General features: G+C 47.2%; 3 protein-coding genes and 1 long non-coding RNA gene across 13 annotated transcripts in view; 1 reads left to right on the top strand and 3 right to left on the bottom strand.

Annotated features, from left to right (window-relative positions):
* Kdm3b (lysine demethylase 3B) overlaps positions 1 to 56 on the bottom strand; it is a 56,728-nt gene extending 56,672 nt beyond the window's left edge. The window contains exon 1 of one of the 2 annotated variants that reach the window (XM_031365326.1): positions 1 to 56. This exon is cut by the window's left edge and continues 202 nt beyond it. The gene's annotated coding sequence lies outside the window, so the exon portion shown is untranslated. The other variant, XM_031365325.1, reaches the window with a different exon arrangement.
* A 3,250-nt stretch (positions 57 to 3,306) lies between these two features.
* Positions 3,307 to 18,671, bottom strand: Fam53c (family with sequence similarity 53 member C). Of its 6 annotated transcripts, none has more exons than XM_031365333.1 (5): positions 18,615 to 18,671; positions 14,800 to 15,029; positions 14,387 to 14,444; positions 8,129 to 8,913; positions 3,307 to 6,394 (listed from the first exon to the last, which is right to left on the bottom strand). In XM_031365333.1, the coding sequence occupies exons 2-5, from the start codon at positions 14,875 to 14,877 to the stop codon at positions 6,134 to 6,136; spliced, it is 1,182 nt and encodes a 393-aa protein (XP_031221193.1). In that variant the 5' UTR covers positions 14,878 to 15,029; positions 18,615 to 18,671; the 3' UTR covers positions 3,307 to 6,133. The 6 variants fall into 6 exon arrangements, with proteins under 6 accessions (XP_031221193.1, XP_031221192.1, XP_031221194.1 ...); XM_031365332.1 differs by lacking the exon at positions 18,615 to 18,671 and adding an exon at positions 18,377 to 18,597; XM_031365334.1 differs by lacking the exon at positions 18,615 to 18,671 and adding an exon at positions 18,192 to 18,305.
* On the top strand, positions 16,497 to 19,068 carry LOC116086982. 3 transcript variants are annotated; one of them, XR_004117214.1, is made up of 3 exons: positions 16,497 to 16,776; positions 18,120 to 18,412; positions 18,862 to 19,068. It is a non-coding gene; the product is annotated as an uncharacterized LOC116086982 (long non-coding RNA). The 3 variants fall into 3 exon arrangements; XR_004117215.1 differs by lacking the exon at positions 16,497 to 16,776 and adding an exon at positions 16,880 to 17,006; XR_004117216.1 differs by lacking the exon at positions 16,497 to 16,776 and adding an exon at positions 17,337 to 17,449.
* Positions 18,845 to 26,041, bottom strand: LOC116086981 (oocyte-specific histone RNA stem-loop-binding protein 2-like). 2 transcript variants are annotated; one of them, XM_031365337.1, is made up of 7 exons: positions 25,849 to 26,041; positions 25,579 to 25,722; positions 23,207 to 23,308; positions 22,996 to 23,100; positions 21,501 to 21,653; positions 21,245 to 21,365; positions 18,845 to 19,287 (listed from the first exon to the last, which is right to left on the bottom strand). In XM_031365337.1, the coding sequence occupies exons 3-7, from the start codon at positions 23,269 to 23,271 to the stop codon at positions 19,222 to 19,224; spliced, it is 510 nt and encodes a 169-aa protein (XP_031221197.1). In that variant the 5' UTR covers positions 23,272 to 23,308; positions 25,579 to 25,722; positions 25,849 to 26,041; the 3' UTR covers positions 18,845 to 19,221. The 2 variants fall into 2 exon arrangements, with proteins under 2 accessions (XP_031221197.1, XP_031221198.1); XM_031365338.1 differs by having other exon boundaries at positions 25,579 to 25,697.
* Positions 26,042 to 26,252: the final 211 nt, after the last annotated feature.

The following is a 26,252-nucleotide window of genomic DNA, read 5'->3' as shown; positions in this document are numbered from 1 at the left end:
GCGCCCCCCGTGGCCGGGAGCGGAGGCACAACCAGGGCTGCGCACAGCGCCCCCAGCGCTCCGGAGCTGGACAGCAACTCGCAGCCCCTCGCAGTGCTCCGCCCAAACCTCCCCGGGGCCTGCAGTGCCCCCTGCGGTCGGGAGGGGAATTGCAATTTCCGCCGGGGGGCGGGAAGGTGGGCGGGTTCTTCACCTCCCTCCTCCCCACCCCCTGTAGCCCCATCCCTAGTCCCAGTCTTTCTTCAAGTGGTCACGTGCTGAGGAGCTTACGCTTGCTCTCCTCACCAAAGACTTACGGGAGTGGAGAGAGGAGGTGAGGTACCTAGAAGATGGATGTGTTGAGCAAAGACTGCTAACCCCAATAAAAGGGTGATCTATCCTAAAACGAGTTACCCACCTTGGATATGTTTGGAAATATTCACCTCATTGTTCCATATGGGACACTATCTTCCTCCTCCTTGGCCCATTCAGTACTTGATAGGTTCCTTTTCCTTACCCATTGACCAATGCTTAACATCCATTGGATGTGATTATGGTGGTTTCCATTGGCTAAAGACCAACAATGTGCTATTAACATCTTTGTGTTCTACCTTGAACCTGTAGAGCTTCCCTTTTCTAATGGGCCAGTTTTACTGGTTTTTTAAAATTTATTTTAGCCAGGTGTGACACAGGCTCTTAACCCCAGCAGAGGCAGGCAGATCTCTTCGAGTTCCAAGGCCAACCTGATCTATCTAGGGGGATTTAGGCCAGCCAGGGGTGACTTAGTGAGAATATGTCTTTAAAAACAAAAACAAAAACACCACCACAAAAACCCCTTTTACTTATATACTATGTGTCTTAAATATTTCGCCTGCATGTGTGTGTGTGTGTGTATGTATGTATGTATGTATATCTGTGTCTGCCACATGTGTGCACCACTGTGGAAGCCACTAGAGGGTGCTAGATCCCTGGAACTGGAATTATAAAACAGTTGTCATGTGGGTGCTGAGAACTGAACCCAGGTCCTCTGCAAGAACAGTGCAGCAAGTGCTCCTAGCCTCTGAGCCACCTCTCTAGCCTGTCTTCCATGTTATTAAGCTGTTACTCAACTTGTAGAGGAATGGGAAGGAGACCACCCGATTTGGTAGCATTTCATTTTGCTATGGAAATGGGTTGCAGGCAAAGAAAGTACAGTAACATGTATTAGAACTATTCCAGGTGTGAGATACTTTTCAATCCCAATTGGAAAAGGTGATGTAGAGGGAAGTTGCTGACATTCGGCCATACTAATCCACAGTAGGCAGTGGAAACCCTCCAGCATTTAATGTTGGTGATGCTAGACTACCTTCTCTCTAGCTGTCTCTTGAATATACAGACTAAGGAAATACAAGTCAGAACGAAACAAGGTCTAGTAATAAACCACGACAGTTGCTGTAAGAGTGGCTAGTTCTTCCATCATCCCAAAGCTTCGTGACTACCTACCTAGTTATCTCCTTTTCCATGGCCTTGTTTATACCTTTGACCTTTTTTTTAAAGCAAACACTGGGATAGGAGACACCAACCACCAACTTTCTATCTAGAGACATCATCCAAACACCAACCCTGTGGGGCTCCAAGGAAACAAAGACTCCCTCCCTGTGCCTTGCAATCCTTTGAAAAAAGGGGTGGAGGTGTCTCAGTCCATGCCCCACAGCCCCAGCCTGACATTCAGTATATAGATCAGTCTGCCCTGAGATTCAAAGCATGTCCTAGCCCCTTATCCCTTGTAACTTCTCTCTCTCATAGCAAACCTGAGGTCTGGGCTGTGAATCCTTAGAGCACACGGTCCATAAATTATTCATAGAAGGAAACCGGTGAATCCACGTAGGACCTATCTGCCCGAATCTTTCCTATTAAAATTAACTACTGAAGGTTTTTCCTCCCATATGGAGCTTTAATCATCCCCCCTTCACCCCCAGTATCTAAGGCTGCTTTTCAACAGCAACTATATATAAGCTTAGGATGGGATGAGCAAAGGAGAAATTCATCCAACAAATATGCCAGAAAATTTCCAAAGCATTGAGGCCACAACATGGAATAAAACAATGCCTGCCCTCATAGAATTTACTTGAGCAATGAAAGTGAGTAACACATTTGATCTCACTGAAAATTAACAGAGAAACAGAATCCTAGAGCTGGGGATATAGCTAAGTGAGAAAGTATAGTATGTATTCCCTCCCTTGCTTTTGTCCCCAGAAATACACACACACACACACACACACACACACACGCACACACACACACACACAGCACAAAGAAAAAATTTAGAAACCAACTATAAAGCAAAAAGTAAAAAAGAACAAGGGGCCACATCAACGTCATTTTAGTTGTTTACATTTCCCCCCTTGCTCAAGCAGAGGTGAAACAGAATCGTCCTAAGGAATGAAAAAGCTGTAGTAGAGGCTTCTTCAACCCTGGAAGTCCATCTCCAAAACCCTCCTCCTTTGTTTCCAGGGCAGGTGGCAACTCCCACTCTGGGGTATGTTTTCATCCGGACGTTCCTGCTTCAGGTAGCAAGGCCAATCCTGCCCTGCGCACCTCACTGGTATTCCAGCATGAGTACCAAAAATGGGAAGCAGGAAAGGATGTAAGCTAAGCAACTTGACTCTTCCTACAGCCTGGTGTAGAAAGGCTGAACTGTATGGGCAGAGGCCCTTGCTTGGCTAAGTAGCTATATTTCATCCATGCACATTAGGAAAGAAGGATAGGTGGGATAGGACAGGCAGGATTCAGGAAACAATAGAAGCATTAGAGAAGGGTCCTTTTCTAGGACAAAAGAGCTTTGCTGTTAAGGTAATTCTGCAAACAGGATTTTTAAGAGAAGTTACCCAGGTCTTTGGAATCTGAATTCTGATGACTAAATCTCCATCTTCCCAGTCTATAGCATGTGAAGAGATTTTCTCTTTTTCACCCAAAGCCTGTGAATCAGCCCAGTCAGGTTTCTAACTGTTCCATGAGGTATCTCTCAGGGAACTGGAATAGACTAGTACTTGACTTTAACTAGGTGGAAAAGGGAATGATGTCAGAAAAGACAGTGTGTGTTAAGTACCAGGGAAACAGGGACCAAGCCATATTGACAGAATCCCAGGTAATGGGCTGGTCACAGAGAGTCCAGTGACCAGATACTGCCCTTTTGGAATGGCCTGGCCTTTAAAGAGATTGAGAAGTTACGTGACCGTCATTGTTTCTTCCTCTCCCTCTTTGTGTTTGTGTGTTTATGTGTGTGTGTGCCTGTTCGTGCACGCATGTGTGCACATGTAAGGGAAAAAGACACTATAGTACACGAGGTTGCTTGGGAAAATGGATTATTCTAATAAAACTTTATTTTTTCAAACACAGCCACAGAGGCAGAACCTCATGTTTTAACACACACAGACTTATGGATTTTTTAATATAAAACAAAGTTTACGAAAATTTTTTTTCCACTTTTTGTTTCTGTAATCCCATTAGCACAGGGACTTTGGCAGCAGGTGGGAATGAAGGGCAGCTAGAGCTGCCATTGGGCAGTCACCGGGCACAGGAGGAGAGCATCAGCCTGGGAGTGGCTTCACTCACACACGCAGTAATACTCACCTGCTGGCCAGCCACACCACACACGCAGCACAGATGCAGACACCTACACAGCATCAGCCACAAGCCCCGGAGGTGTGCTCCACTCTGGGTAAGCCCAATGTGTGAAAACCCAAATGATGAGACTGCTAAAGTAGAGGGAGGCTGCTTGCTTTACAAAAGAAGCAATCCTAGGCTGCTGTCACACGGTCAGCAGCCCAAATGCACTGAAAAACAGCGTTTGGTTTACACAGAACTGTTGGAACAGCTCTACTGTGTAAAACAAATGATTCACGTCTTGAAAAGGCTTGTTCCAGGGCCAGAGGCATTTAAACTGGGAAGCAAGATGATAGTTCTGCCTAGTTTAACATTCCAGACTTAAAGTAATGGAATTAAAATATGACAACTGTAGGCCTCCTTCCCTAAGGGTGGTGACCTAAGGGCTTTGGGGAAGCCAGGTTGGAGGCAGAATCACTGCCGTCACTTAAACCTAGGGCCTGCAGAGACCCCATTGGCACTGCCAGTGACTTACTGGAGGCTGACACTGCCATCTGCAGCAGAGAGCCCAGGGATGAGGATGCCCCAGGTGGAAAAGAAGCTGGCACCAGGGAAATTATGGACCAAAGAGGGAGAACCAGGGAAAGATGAAACCTGCGATAACTCCTGGGCTCAGTTTCCCTGGATTCTCAAGAGAGTCTCTCTTGGGCCCTTAGAGACCGGTAGCCCAGTGGTAAGATGTGGTAACCAGCCAGGAGATGGGGAGGAGCCCTGGAAAGGTAGAGCCTCTGAGGGCCACAGGGTTAAGAAGACAGTGCTGCCTCCCCTGAAGCATCCATAGTATTCCTATTAACATGTGGGAGACATTAAACATCAGGCTCAATTCCACAAGGAAGAAAGAACATGACCTTGGTTGTCTTAGGAATTGGGCCTTAAGACACCATGGAAATTGAACAGAAAAATGCCCTTACTATAATAAATGGGAAGGGCAGGTCCAATTTCGTTATACAGGGTATTCTAAACAAAGCCTCAAAGGCTGCATAGTGGTAGCTGCTCTATGCATGCCCACAGGTGCCAACCCTGCCGAGGTATCTGCACTTTAAGTCCATCACTCCAACCACTTCGATCTGCTGCACCGGCTGAGGTTGTGGGTGAGAAACAAAAAAAGAAATTCAATCCAACAACAACAAACTCCCAGCTGCTTCTCATAGCCTTTGCTTTATACACCCCCAGCCAATCCCTCAGTGAGCCCCAGCCTCTCTGTGGTCTCTCAGGGCCAATTAGAGGCAAATAAACATTTCCTGGCAAGAGTGGAAGACAAGCAAACTATTAAATGCTGAACACCCTTTCTCTTTTTCAAGTGGATCAGAAAGAGACTGGGCCTAGATCTTGCAAGAATAAGTTTCTCTACAGCCAGCTTCCAAACGGCAAGAGTGGAAGACAAGCAAACTATTAAATGCTGAACACCCTTTCTCTTTTTCAAGTGGATCAGAAAGAGACTGGGTCTAGATCTTGCAAGAATAAGTTTCTCTACAGCCAGCTTCCAAACGGCCATGCTGGGGGTGGCCTCAAGGACTTGGAGGGAAGAAATGTCACTGCTCCTGCTGCTGGTCTGCCTCAACATATTCTGGAGATCAACTCTGTCTCTGGCTTGTAAGATCAGAAAAGGAAAGGTTCCCTTGGTGAAGAAGAGAGAGCTGGAGCTCTTCAGCTCTGCCTCAGTTGTCCATCTGTTTGCACCTTCTCAGAGCCAGAGAGGCAGACTGCAGACAGCTTAGACAATCTGATGAAAACAACGAGTGTGGGGACTGCATCACAGCCTCAATACTAGATTCATCCAGTGGGAGAGGGCAGGACTTAAGAAAAGACCATTAGCTGAAGTCACAGTACTCAAAAGATTCTGCTAGACCCCAAAACAGAACCATCTGCAGACCAGTGATACTACGAACTTAAAAGCCTGGCTCCAAAAAAGAAAAAGAGAAAGAAAAAAAAGCTCTCTCCTCTTGACACCTTGAACAAGCCCAATGTTATATTAAGAACACACACAAAAAAAAACAAGTTTCGGGGGGTATCCTGATGCTCTGCTGTTAAAGGAGCAACTGCCTGCCTTCCCTAAGGCTCTACAGACATACCTTTCCTCACGTACACACCCATGCACACACACACTCACGCAATTTCTCCGAGGAGGCTGACTGAACCCCCCCACCCTGGCCAAATTCTAAGACACAAGTGCCCTTTGAAGCAAAGGGGCTAGTGAAATTCCCCGAGCTGGGGTCGCAGACCCCTTCCTTCCCTGCCCATTGCTCTCAGTGGCAGGGATACTCACACTCAGGGCCGCCATGGGGAGGGTCTGCTCTGGGGCTGTCCCTCCCGCCACCAGCTCCGTTTATCTTGTCCCGGCCAGTCTCTTGGCATGGTCGAGTTTGCTGGAGCAGGAAGACTTGGGCTGCCCTGAGTCGGAGCCCTCCACTCACCCCCTTTCCCAGGCTGGGCCCTCAGCCTTGGGGCCTCCACATGGGTTAGTAGCCATTAGACAGTCTGCATGGGCCCAGGAAGCAGCCTCTCACTTTTAGTTTTCTTCAATCAGATTCAGGTCCAGGTCCCCAAAGTCCTGCTGGCACAATGTCCGCTTGTTCAGGGCCTGCCGCTCCCACCGCACAGACCCCTCTTCCTCCTCTTCGCTTTCACTCAGCACCTGGGATGACCCCTCGACGGGACTGCAGGAAGCAGAGAGAGGTGGGGGACTACAGGCCATGAACCATGGTGGAGAGATGCTGCTGCCTTCTTCTCGGGCTGTTTCTTGGAGACAGAGACCTCCTGAGTATGGTTTCTGTCAACAAAGTTAAAAACAAAGATAGTAATTTCCAAAGTAACTTAAACACACACACACACACACACACACACACACACACCCTTAGATTTTCTGTTTTATGTGTATGAGTGTTTTGCCTACGTGTGCACTCCATGTGCTTGCAGAGGGCACTAGAGGGCATCGAATCCTCTGGAACTGGACTTATAGACAGCCACTATGCAGGTGCTGGAAATCAAATTCACGTTCTCTGGAAGTGCAGCCTATGTTCTTACCACTGAGCCATCTCCCCTGGCCTTCCAAAATGTAAATAAAGCATCCATCTGACTCAGTTACACTTGGAATTCTACACTTTAGTTTTTTTTAAAATTTGTTTGTTTTGTTTTTTTTGTTTGTTTGGTTGATTTTGGTTTTTCTAGACAGGGTTTCTTTGTGTAGCCCTGGCTGTCCTGGAACTAACTCTGTAGACCAGGCTGGCCTCGAACTCAGAAATCTGCCTGCCTCTGCCTCTGCATCCCAAGTGCTGGGATTAAAGGCGTGCACCACCACCACGCTTTAGAGAGTAAAGTTACAAACCATAAAATTTGGAACATTAGTGTACATGTATATTCTCTGAAAGATCCCCAGTTCCCACCTTTTTGTTTTGTTTTTTAAGACAGGGTTTCTCTCTGTAGTATCAGCTGTACACTAGTCTGGTCTCAAATTTACAGATATCCGCCCATCTCTGCTTCCCTGAGCAGGATTAAAGGCCTCAACCACCACTCCTGGCCCAGCTTCCAGCACCTGTGAGGTAGAGGCAGGCAGATCTCTGCCAGTTCAAGAGCAGTTCACATAGTGCATTTGAGCCAGCTAAGACTGTAACGATGAGACCCTGCCTCGAAAAACCAAACCAGAGCAACAATGAACAGACATTCTGGGAGCCAGTATTATTAACTCAGTGGCAAAGCATTTACATAGCATGCCTAAGGACACACAGGTTCACTCACACACAAGCGCCACAAAAGAGAATGGAGCTAAGTAATGATGGGGCGTGGTGATATCTGAAACCTCATAGCTCAGGAGGCTGAAGCCAGCCTGGGCTAAATAGAATGACCTTATCCAAAACCAACCAAACAAACCCAAAACAACAATAACAAAACAACAAAACCCCCTCAATTATAAGCTCCAACGCAGGCAACACACCATCAGCTTATCTGGCTACTCTCATCTGCCAGTGCCTACGCAGACTCAAGTACATAGATTTTTGCCATGAATGATTTCTGAACAGCTGGATGACTAAGGGAACAAAATCTCAGAACCCTGTGACCAAGTGATCTAGAAGGAAAACTATGGGAAAAGTAGACAAGTACACCCACAGCAACTCTCTCAGCTTAGGGCTTAGGAAAGCGCTGCTGAACTTATTTAAGCTCCCAAAGGCTTACACAAGGCAGTGAAGCCAGACAAAACCATACCTGAGCACACAACGCAGGCACTGAGGACAGGAATTCTGTGGCTTAGAGTTCTCTGAGAGGAGGAAAAGTGCCTCTGGCAGGGCTATGAGGGATCCCTGTCTGCAGGTTTAATGCCTCAGCCTAGTTTCTTTAGAACAAACACCAAGGACTAACTTGACTGGGTGGAAGGCATTAAAGGTTAAAATTCAATAGTTCCAGGATGGTTTTCTTGTATAAACTCTAGAAAGTAGAGTTCCCAGGGAGGCCTTGCCAGAAAGTACGGACCTAGGAGATGTTTAAACAGTTTCTGGTCTACCAGTCCCACCTGATTCATCTTGTCAAAGTCCAAGGAAGGCCGCAAGCGCCGGGAGTCTTCCTCATGCCGCCGCTTGACACCAGTTTTGCGGGCATCCAGATCACAAGGCTGTGAGCGGCTTCGGGGAAGGTTGCGGAGACCTCGGGGTCTCCAGGGCAGCTCTGGGGAAGATGCAGGGGAGCTCCGGGCAGAGGGCAGGAAGCGGCTTGCCTGTGGGCCCAGGCTGGGTGACAGGGAGAAGCGGCGCTGGGGTGGGCAGGGTGACAGGGACTCAGCATCACTCTCCCAAGAACCACTCTGAGGGGAGGTGGCGCAGGGTTGAGAGGAATCTTGGGCCAGGGCCAGGCTGAAGAAAGGAGGGCTGTAGGGTCTGTGGGCTGGGGCACACTGAGAAGAGGCACTGGGAGCTTGGAGGAACCTGAGGCTGGAGACCCGCTTCGGAGGGCTCTGCAGAGGCACCTGCGGCCCACCCCCTCCAGCATTGCCCCGGTGCTTGATGGGAGTCCACAGCTTGGAGGGGGCGGGCCGCCACACTGGCTGCCAGCGAGACAGGTCCACAGGCACCGAGAGTGAGCGACAGTGCCTCTTGGATGGAGGGGCAGGGGGCACAGGAAGCTTCTCTGGGTCTGGGGGTTCGGGGCTCAGTACTTGGGAGAGGGGCTGCTCCTGTGGGGAGTTTCCCCGACTGGGTGGTCTGAGGTGCAGGCTTAGGCCTGAGGGATGGTAGCTGAAGTTGAGGCTGTCCTGGAACTCAGCACAAGAACAGTGGGGCAGGCCCCTCCACGAAGCACCTTCTGAAAGGCATTCATAATGAAGAGTGTTAATGGCTACCACACTGTGAGAGCTCCTGTACCACAGACTGTAATGAATACTTCATGTAGTTTCACAAAAATCTCCATGAAGGAAGTACTATGGTTGTGCTTGTCCAAGGCTAACAGGCACAGCTGTTAAAGGGACAAGAGAGGATCTAAACTCAACTACACGATGCTACATTCGGCCTAAGAACCCACCTGGCACAAAGACTGTTTATACACTGCCTGCCATTCCCTTTCAAAAATGCAATCATCAAGAAACCTGTATGAGCTGTGAGGTGGTAGGGCAAGGCCTCCGAATCCCAGCACCTGGGAGGCAGAGGCAGGTGGATCTCTTGAGTTCTAGGCCAGCCTGGTCTACAGAGTGAGTTCCAGAACAGCTCAGACTACACAGAGAAACCCTGTCTCAAACAAACAAACAAACAAAACCTGTGTGTCCGTGTCTATTCCCACTCACCCCCAAAGTCCTAGCTCTATCTACAACCTACCCTTCCCTGTTCGCAGCCTGCATTCTGAAAACCAGGCCTATGCTCTCCTCCTCTGGCCTTTCCCTTTCTTCTGTCTCCAGGGTAAGGCTGGCAGCATTGTCTGGAGAAGTAATCAAGCGGGTAGGAGATCCCTGGTATTCCTAGGAAAGGTGATGGGATGTCTGTGGATCTGATGGCAGAGCGTGTGCTTGAGAACCCTAAGCCTCTGGGCTGCCTTGTTCCTCTGTATTTGTTGGTGCATATACTCTGGTTCCACACCCTTAGGCCTCCATTATACAATTTTGAAAATTTTTTTTTTGAGACTATGTATTACTATATAGCCCTTGCTGCCTTGAAATCTACTATGCAGACCAGGCTGGCCTCGAACTCAGAGATCTACCTACTTCTGCCTCCCATGTGCTGGTCTGACGTCTTCTTTTAAAGCCAAACAGATGGGAGGACCAAGCTGGGTAGGGTTTCTAATCCAAGAATTCAGAGATGAAGGTGAAAAAAATAAGGAGTTCACAGTAATTGTCAACTACATATTGAATTGAGGCCAACCTGAACTACATAAATAACATGAGGCAAACTCCCTGGTCTGCCAAAGGTCAGGAAACCAAAAGAAAAGGAAATGGGCTAAAAGAAATGACCTTTACTACATTCTAACTACAACTGCAACATTTGGAGTGTGTATACGTTTTTATTCACTAGTGTGTACATGTTCATGTAGGTATGGACAAGAGCCCACACATGCTGAGCCAGAGGTCAACATCTGATGTCTCCCTCAATCATGGTCTACTTCATTTTATTTTTTACATTACATTTACTTATCAGTATATGCGTGTGTTACGTGTACTAACATCACAATCATGTATGTGAAGGTCAGAGGACAACTTGGGGAAATACTTCTCCTTCCACCAGGTGGGTCCTAGGGATGACACTGAGGTCACCAAGTGCTTTATGACATCCTGCCTGCTCCGCCCCGCCTCCTTTTCTTGAGATAAGAACTCTCACTGAACCTGTTGCTCATCAATTTGGATAGGCTGGCTGGCCAACCTGTCTCTACCACTTTAGGTACTAACATCCTAGAATTATAGACTCTGCCACCATTATCAGGCTTTTATGTGGATGTTGGGGACCTAAACAAACCCAAATGCTTATAATGCAAGCACTTTAACAACTGGGCCATCTTCCCAGTCCCCCCGAAATGTGACAAGGTCTCATGTAATCCAAACCGGCCTCTAATTTGCTATATATAGCCTACTGCCTCCATCTCAAGAGCTGCTTCAACTTCTTGCCTCTACATTCCCATACAAGACCAATTTAGGGAAAATAGTGAGTTAGAAACTTTCTAAGTTTTTTCAAGAATTCTCTAGAAAAGGCACAAATCAAAGTAATATGAAATGAGACTTGAAGACAGAAGTGTGTGGCCACTTAGTTCTTCCCCTAACTAACCCTCCTAAGGCAGGGATCACGGATCCTCAGGAGGTAAACCTGGCTTTCAACAAGTATGTCCTTCAGAGAAAGAGCAACTGTGGCAGCTTTTGCCCACTCCCCTCCCTTGCCAGGCACTCAGAAAAGATGTGTGGCAGCCCAGCTACTGCTTGTCTTAGTTAGCTCATGACCACGGGCCTTGGATTAATTCATAATCGAGGAACTGACATTTCAGATATATTTTCACATATTAAAACTGACCCAGGGAAAAAGTTATTCACTGCAGTTCTGGGAGGTGGCTGGGCAGGCGAACACCTAATGTGTTAGCATGAGGAGAGAGTCTGGATTCACTACAGTCCTCTATAAAGAATAAAAATGTGAGTCTGGGGCTGGAGAGATGGCTCAGCGGTTAAGAGCACCGACTGCTCTTCTGAAGGTCTTGAGTTCAAATCCCAGCAACCACATGGTTGTTCACAACCATCCATAAAGAGATCTGATGCCCTCTTCTGGAGTGTCTGAAGACAGCTACAGTGTACTTACATATGATAAATAAATAAATCTTTTAAAAAAAAGTGTGGGCTGGAGAGATGGCTCAATGGGTAAGAACGCCGACTGCTCTTCTGAAGGTCCTGAGTTCAAATCCCAGCAACCACATGGTGGCTCACAACCACTGTAATGAGATCTGACGCCTTCTATTGGTATGTCTGAAGACAGCTACAGTGTACTTATTTATAATAATAAATAAATTTTTTAAAAAAGTATAAGTCTGGCTCTTACTCTCTTGCCTCTCTCTTGCCCTCTTGTTCCTCCTCTCCCCCATTCGCTTCCCCCCTCTCTCCACATGGCCATGGCTGGCCTCTCCTTCTCTACCCCTCTCTGCCTTTCTAGAATAAACACCTTAAAACAAACAAACAAAAAAAAATTTTTAATTTAAAAATTAAAAAAAAAAAAAAAAGAAAATGTGAGTCTGATAAGGTAGAGACAGGAGATCACAGCCTTGCTGGCTGCCAGTCTACCGCCAGGGTCAACCAAAGGCTCTGTCTCATAGCAGTGTGGTAGAGGGCGGAGCAGAACATCTGGGGCCCTGCTCTGGGTGGCAGTAAGGTAGAGGGACGGAGCAGAACATCTGGGGCCCTGGACTGGGTGGCAGTGTGGTAGAGGGACGGAGCAGAACATCTGGGGCCCTGCACTGGGTGGCAGTGTGGTAGAGGGACGGAGCAGAACATCTGGGGCCCTGCACTGGGTGGCAGTGTGGTAGAGGGACGGAGCAGAACATCTGGGGCCCTGCACTGGGTGGCAGTGTGGTAGAGGGACGGAGCAGAACATCTGGGGCCCTGGACTGGGTGGCAGTAAGGTAGAGGGACGGAGCAGAACATCTGGGGCCCTGCTCTGGCTTCAGTGTTCGTTTTTGTATCCATACACACACAGGAGTGTAGAATACATGCACATACACCCCCAAACTAGAAGACTGCAAACTGCCCACATCCATATTAACAGGGAGCTAAGTACACTGATGCAGGTCCACAGTGCACTAAACTTTAATGAAACACGGACTAGTAGAAAACTTTCTGTGCCAAAAAAGTAATAAGATAAGACTTTTATTTGGTTCTACTTGTATATAAACATCTAGGGGCTATCGATGCTGCTAAGCTTGATGACCTGAGCTCATTCCTGAGATACACACGGTAGAAGGAAAGAACCAACCTGACCACCCCTCCCCCCACAGGCCATGGTACACACATACCCTGCCCCCTCTATAATTTTAAAAACTAGAAATTTTAAGCTAGGCCTGGTGGCATAGACTTGTAATCCCACAGGCTGAGGTGGGTGGTTACAAATTCAAAGCCAGTCTGTAAAATTAAAACAAAACAAAAACCCTATTTCAAAATAAAAAAGTAAGCCGGGTGGTGGTGGCGCACAATTTTAATCCCAGCAATTGGGAGGCAGAGGCAGGCGGATTTCTGAGTTCCGAGGCCAGCCTGGTCTACAGAGTGAGTTCCAGGACAGCCAGGGCTATACAGAGAAACCCTGTCTCAAAAAACCAAAAAACCAAAAAACAAAAAACAAACAAACAAACAAAGAATCTAGTTGGATGTGTCTAAGAGACTAGTTAACAGAGCCTGCAGAAGTCTCAACAAGTAACCGTACTTGCTGTCAAGGTTCATCACTTGAGTTAGATCCCCAATCCCCAGAAGCCATGTGGTAGAAAGACAGAAAACCAACTCCCACCTCCGCACACATACTCTGCACCTGTGCACAGCCCACCCACCCACCCCACCCACCAATGTAAAAATAAACGGTGAAAAAAAAAAACCAAAACCAACTTATAGGTCAACAAGATAGGTGAATGTTTCAGCCAAGCCTAATGACCTGAGTTCAATCATCCCTGGGACCCACCTGGTAGGAGAGAACAGAGTCCCACAAATTGTCCTCTGACCTCTACACACTGTAGCACACCTCTGCATACATTTTATATAATAAATGTAACAACAAAAAACTGGTACTAGGCATTACCTCTCTCCATGCCATACCCAGTTCTGAAAGAGCCACAGAAGGCCTCCCACGCCGGCCAGGTGCCCTGTCACTGAGCTATAGCTTTCAGAAGATACTTTTTGGGAAGAGCTAGGAGCTAAGTGGACTAGAAACACACAAGAGGGTGACTTTTGTCAATGTAATGATTTTGCTATTTTTAAACTATGTAAATATATTACTTCTTCGAAGCAATTACATTAGAAAAGTTAAACAGTCCAGGTGGTGGTGGCACACGCCTTTAATCCCAGCACTTGGGAGGCAGAGGCGGGCGGATCTCTGAGTTCGAGGCCAGCCTGGTCTACAGAGTGAGTTCCAGGACAGCCAGGGCTACACAAAGAAACCCTGTCTCAAAAAACCAAAAAAAAACCAAAAAAAAAAAACCAACCAAAAAAACCCCCCCAAAAAAGAAAGAAGAGTTAAACTGTTCCGGGTTCACACTGTAACCTAGCACTCACTAGCAATACTGTTAAGAGTTCTAGGTCAGCCTAGGCTACAAGATCCTGCCTTAAATACAAAAGTACAAACTAACAAATTATTTTCCTACAGGACAGTAGAGATAAATAGCACTCTCAGAAGTTGGCACTGACAAAAACAAAAGATTAAAAAAAACAAAACAACAACAACAACAACAAAAAAACAAGCTGGTGGTCAGGCAGTGGTGGTGAACACCTTTAATCCCAGCACTTAAGAGGCAGAGCCAGCCTGGTCTACCAAGCACGTTCTAAAACAGCCAAGGCTACACTGAGAAAATGTCTTGAAAAACAAACAAAAAAACTCTGAGCTGATGTGGAGGCCAGACGCCTTTACAACTAGTACTCTGGAGGAAGAGGCAGGAGGAGATCTCTATGACTCAAGGCCTACCTAATCTACATAGTGCAACCCTATCTCTAAACAAAACAAAACAAAAGACCATCACAAAAACTAGAGATAGGCACAGGTCTAGTCATTAAAAACTAAGGAAAGACATGTGTGGACAGAAGCACAAACAAACATATAATATATAGAAACCACAGATTCCTTACCAGACACAAGCTGGAAAGGGTTCCCACAGTTGGGTATGTCTGCATGATCAGGCAAAGGCTAAGAGAGAGATCATCCATCATTATTTGGGTTCAGGACAAGGACATTTCTAGAGAGACCTTTATATTCTTCCTATAATTCATGAGCTACCAGGATATTAGACTCCTCTGTTGTTCTCTTCCTATTTTCTTCCCAAAGTTGGTGAGAAACAGGCCACACCTCAAACATCACAAAGCCCCTTTCAACCCAAGTCTTAGCGTCCCTGCCCCCTTCCTTTTGGCTGGGTTTGAGCTCTTAGTGGGCTTCTCCAGTACAAGCACATTTCATACAACACAGAACACGGGTAAAATTGTAGCAACAAACAGCCTCCAGAAAAAGGGGGAGATGATGAAGAAGCAGAAATACTGGTCTTTACCAGACTGATGCTGAAGCGCGTGCATGTCAGCTCCTCCAGAGTCTGCTTCTGCAGCTGCTCAGTAATCAGTGTGATCATGTTTCTGCCCAGCACTTGACTTGAACACTTTGGAGCGACTGATGGATGTCTTCCCTGTCGTTCTTCGGGAGCTCACTCATGAGCCACCTTCTGCCACTGCAGCACCGTTCTAGCACCATTGGGACCTCCCTCTCCAGTCATGCCTGCTGTGCCTGCCAATTACAGAGGGGTCAGCCCCAAGTCACATTAGCCATGGAGAAGGCACGGCACACATACCGCAGTGTCCCTATGCCAGGCCTCTGGCAGACATCGTTAATTGATCATAGCACTTTCCTGGTAAGCTTAAAGACAGCCTCAGAAACACTCTGAACTTGGCACTCTAGATATCCAGTAAAATAAACTGGAGTTGGCAAGCAAAGTGAAACCTACTTACCATTTCTAACCTGGCCTAAGTTCTGTTGTGTCTACCTAGAATATCAGCTCCACTTAGAAAACGAGAGAGATGCCCACATGGTTATTTCCATACTGAATTAACACAATATTCTCTTTATCTTACAGCCAGAAGCCAAGAAAGAAACCCTTCTCCTAAACCACAGGGATTTAGTACAGAGAGAGGAGCAAGGGCTGGGCTTTCGGTTTCAGATCAGACTAAGGAGGGTTTTAAATGAACAGCTGCTACATCACTATTTCCCAGTAGACGCTGCTGGCTGTTCTCTCATCCAATGGGAAAGAACAGTCACGTAGTCAAGATAGTTCCGATCACATTTCAACTCTATGGATATTAAAACAATTCTCGACTTCAAGTTTTTTTTTTCCCATGATCCCACTTGAAGACCATGGATATAATCAGAGATTCTTCCTTATGACTGAAGCAAACTGATTTTTATCTGAGAGCAGCTTCTAAACCCCACACAATTGCCTACCTAAGGGGCCTTGCTCAAAGGAAGAGGGGAGGGAGAGGTTAGCAATGTCTTCTGTTCTGCCTCTTCCCAAGAATGACCAACAGGCAAGACCAGAGTATGTGGAGCACTTAGTGGTACAGAGGACAAGCAAGCAAGAAAGCCAACTCTGGAGCAGACACCTGTAATCCCAGCACTTGGGAGGTGAGAGCGGGGGCTTAACAGTTCATAAAGGCCAGCCCAGGAGAAAAAAAGAAAAAACTGCCACCTTCACCTACCTAGTCTTAATCCAATTTGCTCAGGCAATTTTGGCTAACCATATAACATTCCTGCTTACCTGTATGTAATATGGGTATAAGGATCTTACCCTATCACAGGAATGAGGCCACATGAAATATCAAAATAGCTTACCAACCGGCCTCAATAAAATAGTTCACACAGATTGTTGTTTCTTTCTCTCTCCCTTTGCTGTTCTTCAAAGCCTTGGTATGCCTAAAGAGGTGGTATCATTAAGATGAAGAAAGCTGTGTGTCTAGCTCTGGCTGGATGCCAAACTCCTTCATTTGCTCACTAAGTCGGAGCCTAAGGGTTCTTCCTCCTGTGACCTTTTAGAGAAGCCCACCCCCTGCAAAATGAGAGTATCACTTCAGAAGAACATGACAGAGAAGAGCAAGGTTCCTTAGGATGTATACGGAGTTCTTTGGAAGAAAGGCGCAGCCGTCAATCATCACTGTAGTTAACTATCGTTTCCACGCATAATTATTACTACCATTCCGAACAAAGTTCCAGCTTCCTGAGACCTCCCATCAGCTGCTTCCCCTGTACTCTGGGGGGGGGGGAGAAGCTAAAGCTTGAATCACTTCTGCTCCCACTTTAACTCTACCCTCAAAAATGAACAAGACGGGAACCTAAGTGGTTACCCTAGAGAGACCCCAGGCTCCAAGCTGACCAGCCACGAGGAGCAGGGAGTGAGGGAAAAAAAAAAAAAACTTCCAAGCTTTTCATGAGGCGTTTGGACAAATCGCAAACTCCCAGCCCTCTCTAGGAGCAGCTGAAGAGGGTGATTTTCTATTTTTCTGCATTTTAATTGTTGGGATGTGACCACACACAGCGGTAATTGGAACAATGCAACTACTACCACGCAACTGATACTCTCAGCCTGAGTTTCCTAAAACAGGCCAGGCTGAGAGGGGCAACAGAACGGAAGCCATAAGGAATCAAACCAGGACACAAAAGAAGGCAGCCCAGCTCTGCAAGGGGCCTCCTCATTCTCGCAGACATTTAGAAAGTGTGAGAAGCCCTCTCTGGCGGCCTTCCTTCCCTTCCATTTTGTGTATCTGAGGGGTAGACAGCTCTCAACATTTCACTAAGCAAGTTAAAACTTCTCAGCTGAACGTTACTGGAATAAGGCTCAGCCCTTCACTGAGCAAGCAGGCCGCTGGGCCCTCCCAGTAACCCCGCCAGGCCTAACTCTTAGCCCAGGATCTCCCTCCACCACAACCCCCCTAGGATAACGACTAGACCCCCCCCCCCATTGGATGCAAGTAACCCCTGACACTTGTGTTTCAGGGATACTTAGGTTGTGTTGAAACCTGGACAACCTAAGATCCAGTCAGGCCAGGGGAAAAGAAAGTCACAAATCCCCTGGGGGCATTCCCCCCAGGTCTCCCGGTCCCACACCTCTGGGAGAAACTGAAGGAAAACATAAGCGAGGCAGGGAGATGCAAGAAAGGGTAAATGGATATGAGAATGCTCTTCTTCCATATGGTTCTGGTGAAGACAGGGGTGACAAGTGGGGTGCACCCATCCCCCCACCGCGACGAAAAAGCAAACGACTAGGCTCCCTCTAATCTTCAACCTCTCCCTCTGTTGCCCTGCCTGTCCCCGCGGGGTGGGGCATGGGGCATCTAGTGGCCCACCCGGGGGGGGGGGCACTCCAGGGTTTGCTCAGAGAGACTGTCGCTCTCCTCTTTCCAGTCTGGTTTCCCCGTCTGACCGCGGGAAGCGAACTCAGGACGCAGGGGATGGGGAGGGTCTGGGACATGCACTCCGCCACCCCCTCCCCCACCGGGTCCCGTGTTCTCCCGCCGAGACAGCCTGCGAGGCTCGGGCGCTCCAGCGGCTGGACTGGGGGAGGGGAGAAAGGGAGGGACGGTCGCTGTGCCCGCCCCGAGGCCCCAGCACCACCTGCCCTCCGCTACCTACCGCGGCTCCTACAGCTCCCTGGGCCGCGGCCGGAGCAGCTCTGAGCGCTCCGTTCGCCCCACGGTGCCCTTAAAAGGCGCTGGCAAGCACCAACCAGCCTTTAAGGAGAGTCGGGGGGATCGCATCTACTCGCAGAGCCCCCCGGCACCTCCCGCAGAGACCCGAGCCCTACATGGTGTCTCCCTCCATCTTCTTCAGAATGTCGTGCCGTCGGAAAGGAGCCTAGAGCTGTGATTTGGGGACCGGATTGTGTCCTCACTAACTACTCACCCCCTCCAAAATATCGTAGAAAGTGGACAGGCCCAGTTGGAAGCATATCACGAAGCCCGTAGGGGAAGCCATGTCGGATAAAGGTAAACAAAGCTATCGTCCACTCCTTCCATTACACCATCCTGCCAGCTGAACCATCTGACTCAACTCAGACCACGAGACAATATTAGCCACAGTCTTCTCACCTGGTCTCCTGTCCCTTTCGACACAGCCACCGTTCAGTAAGCATCCCCCCACCTTCCCTCCGCAAGGACTGATCCTCGGCGTGAAGGCTGCTGGGAAATGTAGTCCAAGTGCCGGTCAGGGCCTGCTCTGAGTCCCCGGGGCCCCTCTTCTACCTGCCAGATCTGTAAGAGCTTTTATAAACCTGAGATTTATAACGATTGCGGAGCTGTGTCCCCTTGCTATGTAATTTGTTCTCACCCAAAACACTTTGTAAAGCTGAGGCGGGCCCGAGGTGGTTCATTCCCTCCCTTCCCTATCCTCCTTACCGCCCCCCCCAGCAGGATGAGGTAATGGGATTGTGATTATGACATCATAGGTGGTTCAGTTGCGGGGTGTATGGGGGGGGTTGGAGCAAGATGGGTATGGCTGGACCACTTAAGACGGAGGGAGGGAGGAAGTGGACATATGAGTGACCGATGTCAACAGTATTGTATTTCTTCTTCAGGAGCTGGAAACCTCCTTTTTATTAAGTCTGCACCATTCTCACCACCTCCCACCTCAACCAAAGTTTTAAGTCCTTTTTCAATAGACTGAATGTTGATGTAAGTAGGGAAGAAAGCCCATAGAGGTTCCTGGCTCTTCTGCTGTAAACTGGAGGTCTCAGCTGAGAAAAAAGTTTTCAATAAATGCTTTCATGCTCAGATCACTGTAAGGCAGAGTTTCAGATTCCGTTTTTAATCTGTTAGAAAGTGGTAATTCCAGCCATTTCATTATTACAGTTATAGCAGCAAATCCCTAAAAATCAAATGTTTACTCTGAGTAGTTTGAGTCCCCCCTCATCTGGGATAGGTAAACAGTAGTAGTCTTAGTGATGGAGATCGTCATCTTTGAGCTCCGGAGGGGAGGAATCGAGAACCTTCAAGTATGCAAACTGAAAAAAGAATTTAAAAAAGTATTAAAAAGTTGTGGCGGGCAGTGGGGGCGCACCCCTTTAATCCCAGCACTTGGGAGGCAGAGGCAGGCAGGTTTCTGAGTTCGAGGCCAGCCTGATCTACAGAGTGAGTTCTAGGACAGCCAGGGGCTACACAGAGAAACCCTGTCTGGGTGGGGGTGGGGTGGGGTAGTTGAGGTGGGAAGTCAGGAACAGTGGTACACTTTTAAAATTCTGGTACTTAGGAGGCCAAGGCAAGAAGACAAAGACTGCCTCTGCTTCCAGGCCAGCCTGTCAGCATTTCAACTGCCTAGGCCAGTCAAGGGTTACATAGTGAAACCTAAAAATATAAATAAATAAAGGCGTGTGGGAGGTTGACTTTGCATTGCACGTTTTCCTTCGACAAAGAGCAATGGAGACATGGTTTCCTGCAACTGCACTGTGCTGCATACTTTGCTTGTTTATTTTTGAGACAGGGTCTCATGTAGCTCTGGCTGCTTTCAACTTTATTATGTAGCTAAAGATGTCCTTAAACTCTGTTCTTCCTGCCTCAGCTCTCTAGGTGCTGGGATTACAGACATGAATTGCCATGTCTAGTTGCACTATATACTTTAAGGAAACATATATTCCTGTTTTCTTTTCAACCACCAAATGGAAACTGTTAACAACAAACCCCCTGAAAGGTTAAATGACTACCCAAGTGGTAGGTAAAGTTATATCAAAATTGGAGACTCTTAACCCCTTGGTTTGTTTTGTTTTGTTTCTCTTTGGTTTGAGACAGGTTCTCATGTGAACCCTGGCTGTCCAGAAACGTACTATTTAGACCAGGCTAGCCTCCTGTTTACTAAGCTCCTGACTCTGCCTCCCCAAGTGCTGAGATTATGGGCATGGACCACCTTGTTCGCTTTTTATTACTAACCACGCTTACTAAAGTTAAATGGTTGTGTGAAAGTTAAGTTGGCACCGGCCTATTTGCAAGACACTGAAAGAACCTGAGTCAGGCTTTTTGGTTCAAAATTATAATCCCAACCCTTGAGACGCTGAAGGAGGGAGGCTTGCCATGAACCCGAGGCCACCCTGGGCTACAGAGAAAGCTTAAGGTGCTATCTTACCCCCTTACTGCCACCACCAAAAATAACGATAAAATAAAATAAAAATAAAAAAGCAAAGAAAGAGAAGTAGAGAAAGGGAGGAAGGAAGGGAGAAAGGGAAGGAGGGCAAGTAATTGATATAGCTCACTACTGCAAGAGAAAACTACGGCAAGTCATGGATGAGGACCCATCTCAGAGGCCCCACTGTTTCCTCTGTGTGTGATCTTCATGTGTATGTGATCTTGGCCTACTGCACAGTACAACACTGCCCATATTTATGCCTCTCTTGATTTTCAAGGAGGTTTTTGATTGCCTTGCATTCTTGTTTGTTTGTTTGTTTGTTTGCAGATCTTGTGTTTGTTTGGCAAGTGGATCTCATATAGCTGGCACTGTTGGCTTTAAAATCCTGATCCTACTGTTAATTTCTGTAATAAACTCTTGCTTTAATGTTTTGTAAAAATCGGCTTTAGGGTGGTGGTGGTGGTGCACGCCTTTAATCCCAGCACTTGGGAGGCAGAGGCAGGCGAATTTCTGAGTTCAAGACCAGCCTGGTCTACAGAGTGAGTTCCAGGACAACCATGGCTACACAGGGAAACCCTGTCTCGAAAAAACAACAAAACAAAACAAAACAAAACAAAAAACCGGCTTTAAATGGCATAAATAAAACTCCTGCTCTTCTTGCTTTCACGTTCCCAGTACGGAGCTTACCACCATGCCCAATCCCTTCATCTGTGGTGAAGCGAGATCAGACCCAGGGAGGCCGTATAGCCCCAGCCCTATCTCCTTTGGACTATATCTTATTTATGCCCTCATAGGTCAAGCCCCATCTCTTTTCCTGATCCAGTGATTTTAGCAGAGGACACTACCTGGGCCTCTTTCTTGACTCTGTCCCAATTCTCTGAGGATTCTGGGTCCTGGGGCCAGTTATCCAGGAGGTCATCTAAAGGAGTAGAATCCTCTGACTTTAGGAAGTTCTTTGTTGCCTTCCTAGAGGGGCAGCAGAATGAGAGAACATATACTCATACACCCCACCCCCAATCATACAACCTAAAATCTCTGCACAGTGGACAAAGTAGAGCTTAGACCACACACCACTCAGAGGAGCCAGATTAGTGAACACACCCCTCAGCCTGTCTGTCATGGAGAGGCTGGCTTGGGGGGTCCCAGGTGTGCAGGGCTCTTCTCCATTGCCTGATCTGGGCATCCCAGGATCGGCGGCTGTACCTCCTGTTTTTGTTTGGTGTTTGAGGGTGAAAACCCGGCTGTCGCTGTGCCCTGACAATGACAAATACGGGTCAGATTGAAGTCAAAGCGAATCAGAAGCCTAGACAGGATTATCCAAGGACAGGATGATACTCCAATCCAGCAAATACAGTCAAGTCAGGCCTGGTGGCACATAGCATCCTGAAATGTTAGCCCTCAGAGGTGGAGGCAGGAGGAACAGAAGTTCAATGTCATACTTTTTTGTTGTTATTTTGTTTTGTTTTGTTGAGACAGGGTTTCTCTGTATAGCCCTAGCTATCCTGGAACTTACTCTGTCGACCAAGCTGGCCTCGAACTGAAATCCACCTGCCTCTGCCTCCCAAGTGCTGGGATTAAAGGCATGTGCCACTATCTCCCAGCTTAATGTCATTCTTGACTGCATAGAGTTTGAGGCAAGCTGAGGCTACATGAGTCTGTCTGAAGGAGAGGGAGGGAAGGGCTGGGGAATAATGTTCACTTGTAGTGCTCACTCCAGCAACAATTGTAATGGTACAAAAACTTACACTGGCCCTTGAGTAAAGAAGACATCCAACTTTTGATACATTTTGTGTGTATGTGTATGTGTGTATGTGTGTGTGTATGTATAGATCATGAAATCTTCTTCCTACAGAGGAAGAAGAGGTGAGAGGTCTGAAGGGAGCAGAGAGGAGAGAGTAAGAGAATATTGGAACATATGGAAAACAGAAGAGGGGGGCTGAGATGGCTCAGAGGACCTGGATTTGATGCCCAGCACCCACATGATAGCTCACAACTTTCTGCAGTTCCAGTTCCAGGGAATCTGATATCCTCTTCTGGCCTCCATAGCATGCATGTGGTGTATAGACATACATGCAGGGAAAACATAAATGCATAATAAAAGCTTTAAAAAGTTGAATGACCAAATAATAGTGAAATACATTCATATCATATAATGAAGGCATCCCAATGAAACCCTTCCTTTGTACAGTAACAAAGAAAATAAGACAAGGAATGTGGGGGACAGCCAGATGGCTTAGGAGGTAAAAAAAAAAAACACTTGCTAGGAGGGCCTGATGACCACGTTTGATCCCTAGAAGAGCCTGTCCTGGAAGTAAAGACCCTCAGACTTCTACAAGCACATCTGCACTCGCACAACACACACATTAAATGATTAAAAAAAAAAAGGGAACAAAGCAAACACTTTAAGGGGAAAAAAAAACATGGACAAGCTTTGAAAGCCTTCTGGGAAAATACTTGTGAGAAATCTCATTTCTTGGGGACTAGACGGTGGGAGAATCAGTCCCTGTGTGCCTCAGTTTCTGTTACCTTTCAGCACTTGACAATGAACTACAGCCATTTGGTTGGCATCCTTGTGACTACCTACAACTGCACTCACCTGGGGACCTGCTGCAGAAAGTTCTGGTACCCAGGTGTGCACTTGCCGTAGTCTATCTGCTTCTGCCGCCGCCGCAGGACCACTTCATCTGTCTCAACTTCCCACCTGCAGGGAAGTATACATGGCTCCTCGAAAAGTATGACTAGAGCCATCAAAGCATAATAAACTCCTCCCACGCTACCTCAGACCCCAGCCTTGTTTCCCAACTTACCTGGCATGACAAGGCTCTGTGGTGACTTCCACACTTACCATCTCTAGCCTAGAGGACGAAGACATTTCACACACCTCCGTTCTGGGGAAGCAGTTTCTGCAGCTAAAAGGGATATTAATAAAGAAACAGGGGGCTGGTGAGATGGCTCAGTGGGTAAAAGCACTGATAGCGCTTCCGAAGGTCCTGAGTTCAAATCCCAGCCACTATATGGTGGCTCATAACCACCTGTAATGAGATCTGACTCCCTCTTCTGGTGTGTCTGAAGACAGCTACAGTGTACTTATTCAAAATAATAAGTAAATCTTTGGGCCAGAGCAAGCAGAGGTCCTAAATACAATGCCCAACAACCACATGAAAGGCTCACAACCATCTGTACAGTTACAGTGTATTCATATACATAAAATAAAATAAATCTTTAAAAAAAAAAGAAAGAAACAGGTTGAATATGCTACATTTTTTTCAGCCACGGTAACTGCCATGATCCTCAGAGCAGATAAAGGTTATGGGGTTTTGTTGGTTTTTTTTTCAGTCAGGGTCTTCTCCATAGCTCTGACTAGTGGTCTGAAACGAACTAGTCTCTAAACTGTGGCGATTTTACGTCAGCCTCCCAGGCTGTTGGATTACAGGAGTGAGCCAAGTCCGGCTTCTTTTCCTTTCCATATTGTGTGCTGTGTAGGTCTGTTTACATGTATAGGTACATGTGTGTGCTTGTGCGTGAGATCAGGTGTCTTAATCTTCACCTGGTATACTGACATAAAGTCTCCCACTTGCTCCCAGAGCTCCCAGATCTGGCTAGTCTAACTAGCCAGCTTGTTCCAGGTAGCCATTGTTTCCACCTCCTGAAGGCTAAGATCACAGGCAAGCCACCATGCTACCCAGCATGTATGTGGCTTCTAGGAATCCAAATGTGATCCTTATGCCTGCCTTTCCCCACTGACCCACTGCTCTACTCCTGAAATCCAGCTTTAAAGGTTGTATTTCTGGCTGTTTTCAAAAAGGGGTCTGCAAGCTATTAGCTTGCGTAGCACCTGGCGGCCTCAATCATTCCTGGGCCTCAATAGATCTATTAGCCTGCATTTTAAAAAGTTTCTAAAGTCTTAAATTAAAACATTTGCTTTGTTTGTGAAACAGGGTTTTGCTAGGTAGCCCAGGTGGCATTGAATTTGTGATTCTCCTGCCTTAGCTGCAAGCTCTCATGGACAAGTTCCCACCATTTTCTTTGACACTGGGTCTTGTTATGTGGCTAAGACTGGCAGTTATCCTTCCTCAGCCTCTGCAAGGCTGGGATTCCAAGTGGGCGTTTCCATACTCAGCGTAAACAAATTTAGTTATGAAAAATGTCAAGGTTAGTGTGGTAACACATGCCTGTGATCCCAGAATTTAGATGGTTAGGACAGGAGAATCATGATTTTGAGGCTAACTCAGGCTATAGAACAAGACCCTGTCTCAGCTAACCATGGAAGGAAGGAAGGAAGGATGAAAGTGAGAGTGGAAGGAAAGGAGGGAGGGAGGGAGGCTGAGGAGATGGCTGTACGGTTGAATGTACTGGTTGCTCTTCCCAAGGGTCTGGGACTAATTTCCAGCACTCACGTGGCAGCTCATAACTGCCTGTAACTCCAGTTTTAAGGGATTCCCACACCTTCACACAGACATTCATGCAGGTAAAACATGAGTGCATGTAAAATACAAATGAAATACTTAAAAAAAGAAAAGAAAAGAAAAGAAAAAAATCAAATGCATTCTGAAGTAGAGTACAGGAAACTGGGTGGGCGTAGCATCATACCCCTGTAATCTCAGACTTCAAGAAGCTGAGGGATTTCAAGCTGAAGAAAGACAAGGTGAGGCTAAACAGTGAGACCATGTCTCAAAACACACAAAAAGTATAGCATAATGCTTTGCGACTCAAAGACTATGGTCCTGGGACCAAAGACACCATCATCAACTGAGAATTGCTTACAAATATAGAATTTTACGTCCAAACCCAGACCTACTAAAACAGAGTCCATGTCTTTTCAAGATCTCCAGGTGGTTCGTATGTACATTAATTAAAAGTTCTCACACAACCAGCACCCCACACTCATGGCCAATTACTTCATCTACACTCACTCAAACTCCAAAGTTTTGAAGAAAAAAAAATACCAACACTAAGAATTTCTTGATTCACGGGCTGAGAAACTGCCCATGTTGGGCAGATCAAAACTGCCAGTAACTCCAGCTCTAAGGGATTGCCTCTGGCCTTCCAAATGGCACAAATGCTCATACACATATACACATAGTTAGAAATAAATCTTCTACACGACAGAGCTTGTCTAGTGTGCTTTAGATTCCTTTCCTATCACCACCACCACCACCACTACTACTAGTATACTCGCCTCGTTCTCCTCCTTCTTCAAGCAGGGTCTCACTCGAGCCCACGGCGATCTGGAACTCACTATGTGGTGCAGGCTGTCCTCAAACTCACGGTGACTCTTTTATCTCAGTCTTCCAAGTGCTGGGATTATAAGCACGAAACCCTCCTGTCATAAAGAAAACGTCAAAAGGTTCCGTTCCTCTACTCTCCCTGAAAAAGAATTTCTATCCAGAAAACCTCTTGGAAGGGGCCAGTGACAGTGACAGTGAAGGGGCTCAGCATCGACCCACACCTGTCATGCTCCAACCGCTGGCACACCGCGCTCCATTTCCAGCCGAAAGGAAACAAAACTCAAGAGCAACAACGCGAGAAAGAAGCAAGGAGAAGCGAATACTTCACTCAAAAACAGTTCTTCAGGACAGTCAACGTTAGCGGGGTTCAATTTAAATCTCCCGGGGTTGTAGGGGCGGAGAGAATTGAGTCCAGGAAGGATGTGGCGATTGGCCAGTGGGAGAGCCAATGTGCACCAGGCTCTCTGTGTGGCGGAGCTGCCCAGCGGACTAGGTACGCGTCTAGCGATTGGTCGGGGGGGGGGGGGGGGGGGCAGGTTCTGGTTCAGTGATTGGCTGACGCTGCTACCAGCAGGGCGATGATAGGCTGTTGAGAGAGCGGAAGGTTTGAATGGTCAGGCGTCTG

This window comes from Mastomys coucha, unplaced genomic scaffold (genome assembly GCF_008632895.1).
Source record: "Mastomys coucha isolate ucsf_1 unplaced genomic scaffold, UCSF_Mcou_1 pScaffold13, whole genome shotgun sequence".
Lineage (NCBI taxonomy): Eukaryota > Metazoa > Chordata > Mammalia > Rodentia > Muridae > Mastomys > Mastomys coucha.
This window is presented reverse-complemented; position numbering and strand designations above follow the sequence as displayed.

Bases quoted from the DNA above. Each gene is read 5' to 3' on its own strand.
- Fam53c (XM_031365333.1), bottom strand. From the start codon at position 14,877: ATGATCACACTGATTACTGAGCAGCTGCAGAAGCAGACTCTGGAGGAG. The intron at 14,445-14,799 runs GTAAAGACCAGT...TCTCTCTCTTAG, and splicing joins CGCGCTTCAGCATCAGTCTG to CCTTTGCCTGATCATGCAGA. The intron at 6,395-8,128 runs GTGGGACTGGTA...CTTTGTTGACAG, and splicing joins ACTTTGACAAGATGAATCAG to AAACCATACTCAGGAGGTCT.
- LOC116086981 (XM_031365337.1), bottom strand. From the start codon at position 23,271: ATGTCTTCGTCCTCTAGGCTAGAGATGGTAAGTGTGGAAGTCACCACA. The intron at 23,101-23,206 runs GTAAGTTGGGAA...ACTTCCCTGCAG, and splicing joins ACAGAGCCTTGTCATGCCAG to GTGGGAAGTTGAGACAGATG. The intron at 21,366-21,500 runs GTGTGTTCACTA...CTGCCCCTCTAG, and splicing joins CATGACAGACAGGCTGAGGG to GAAGGCAACAAAGAACTTCC.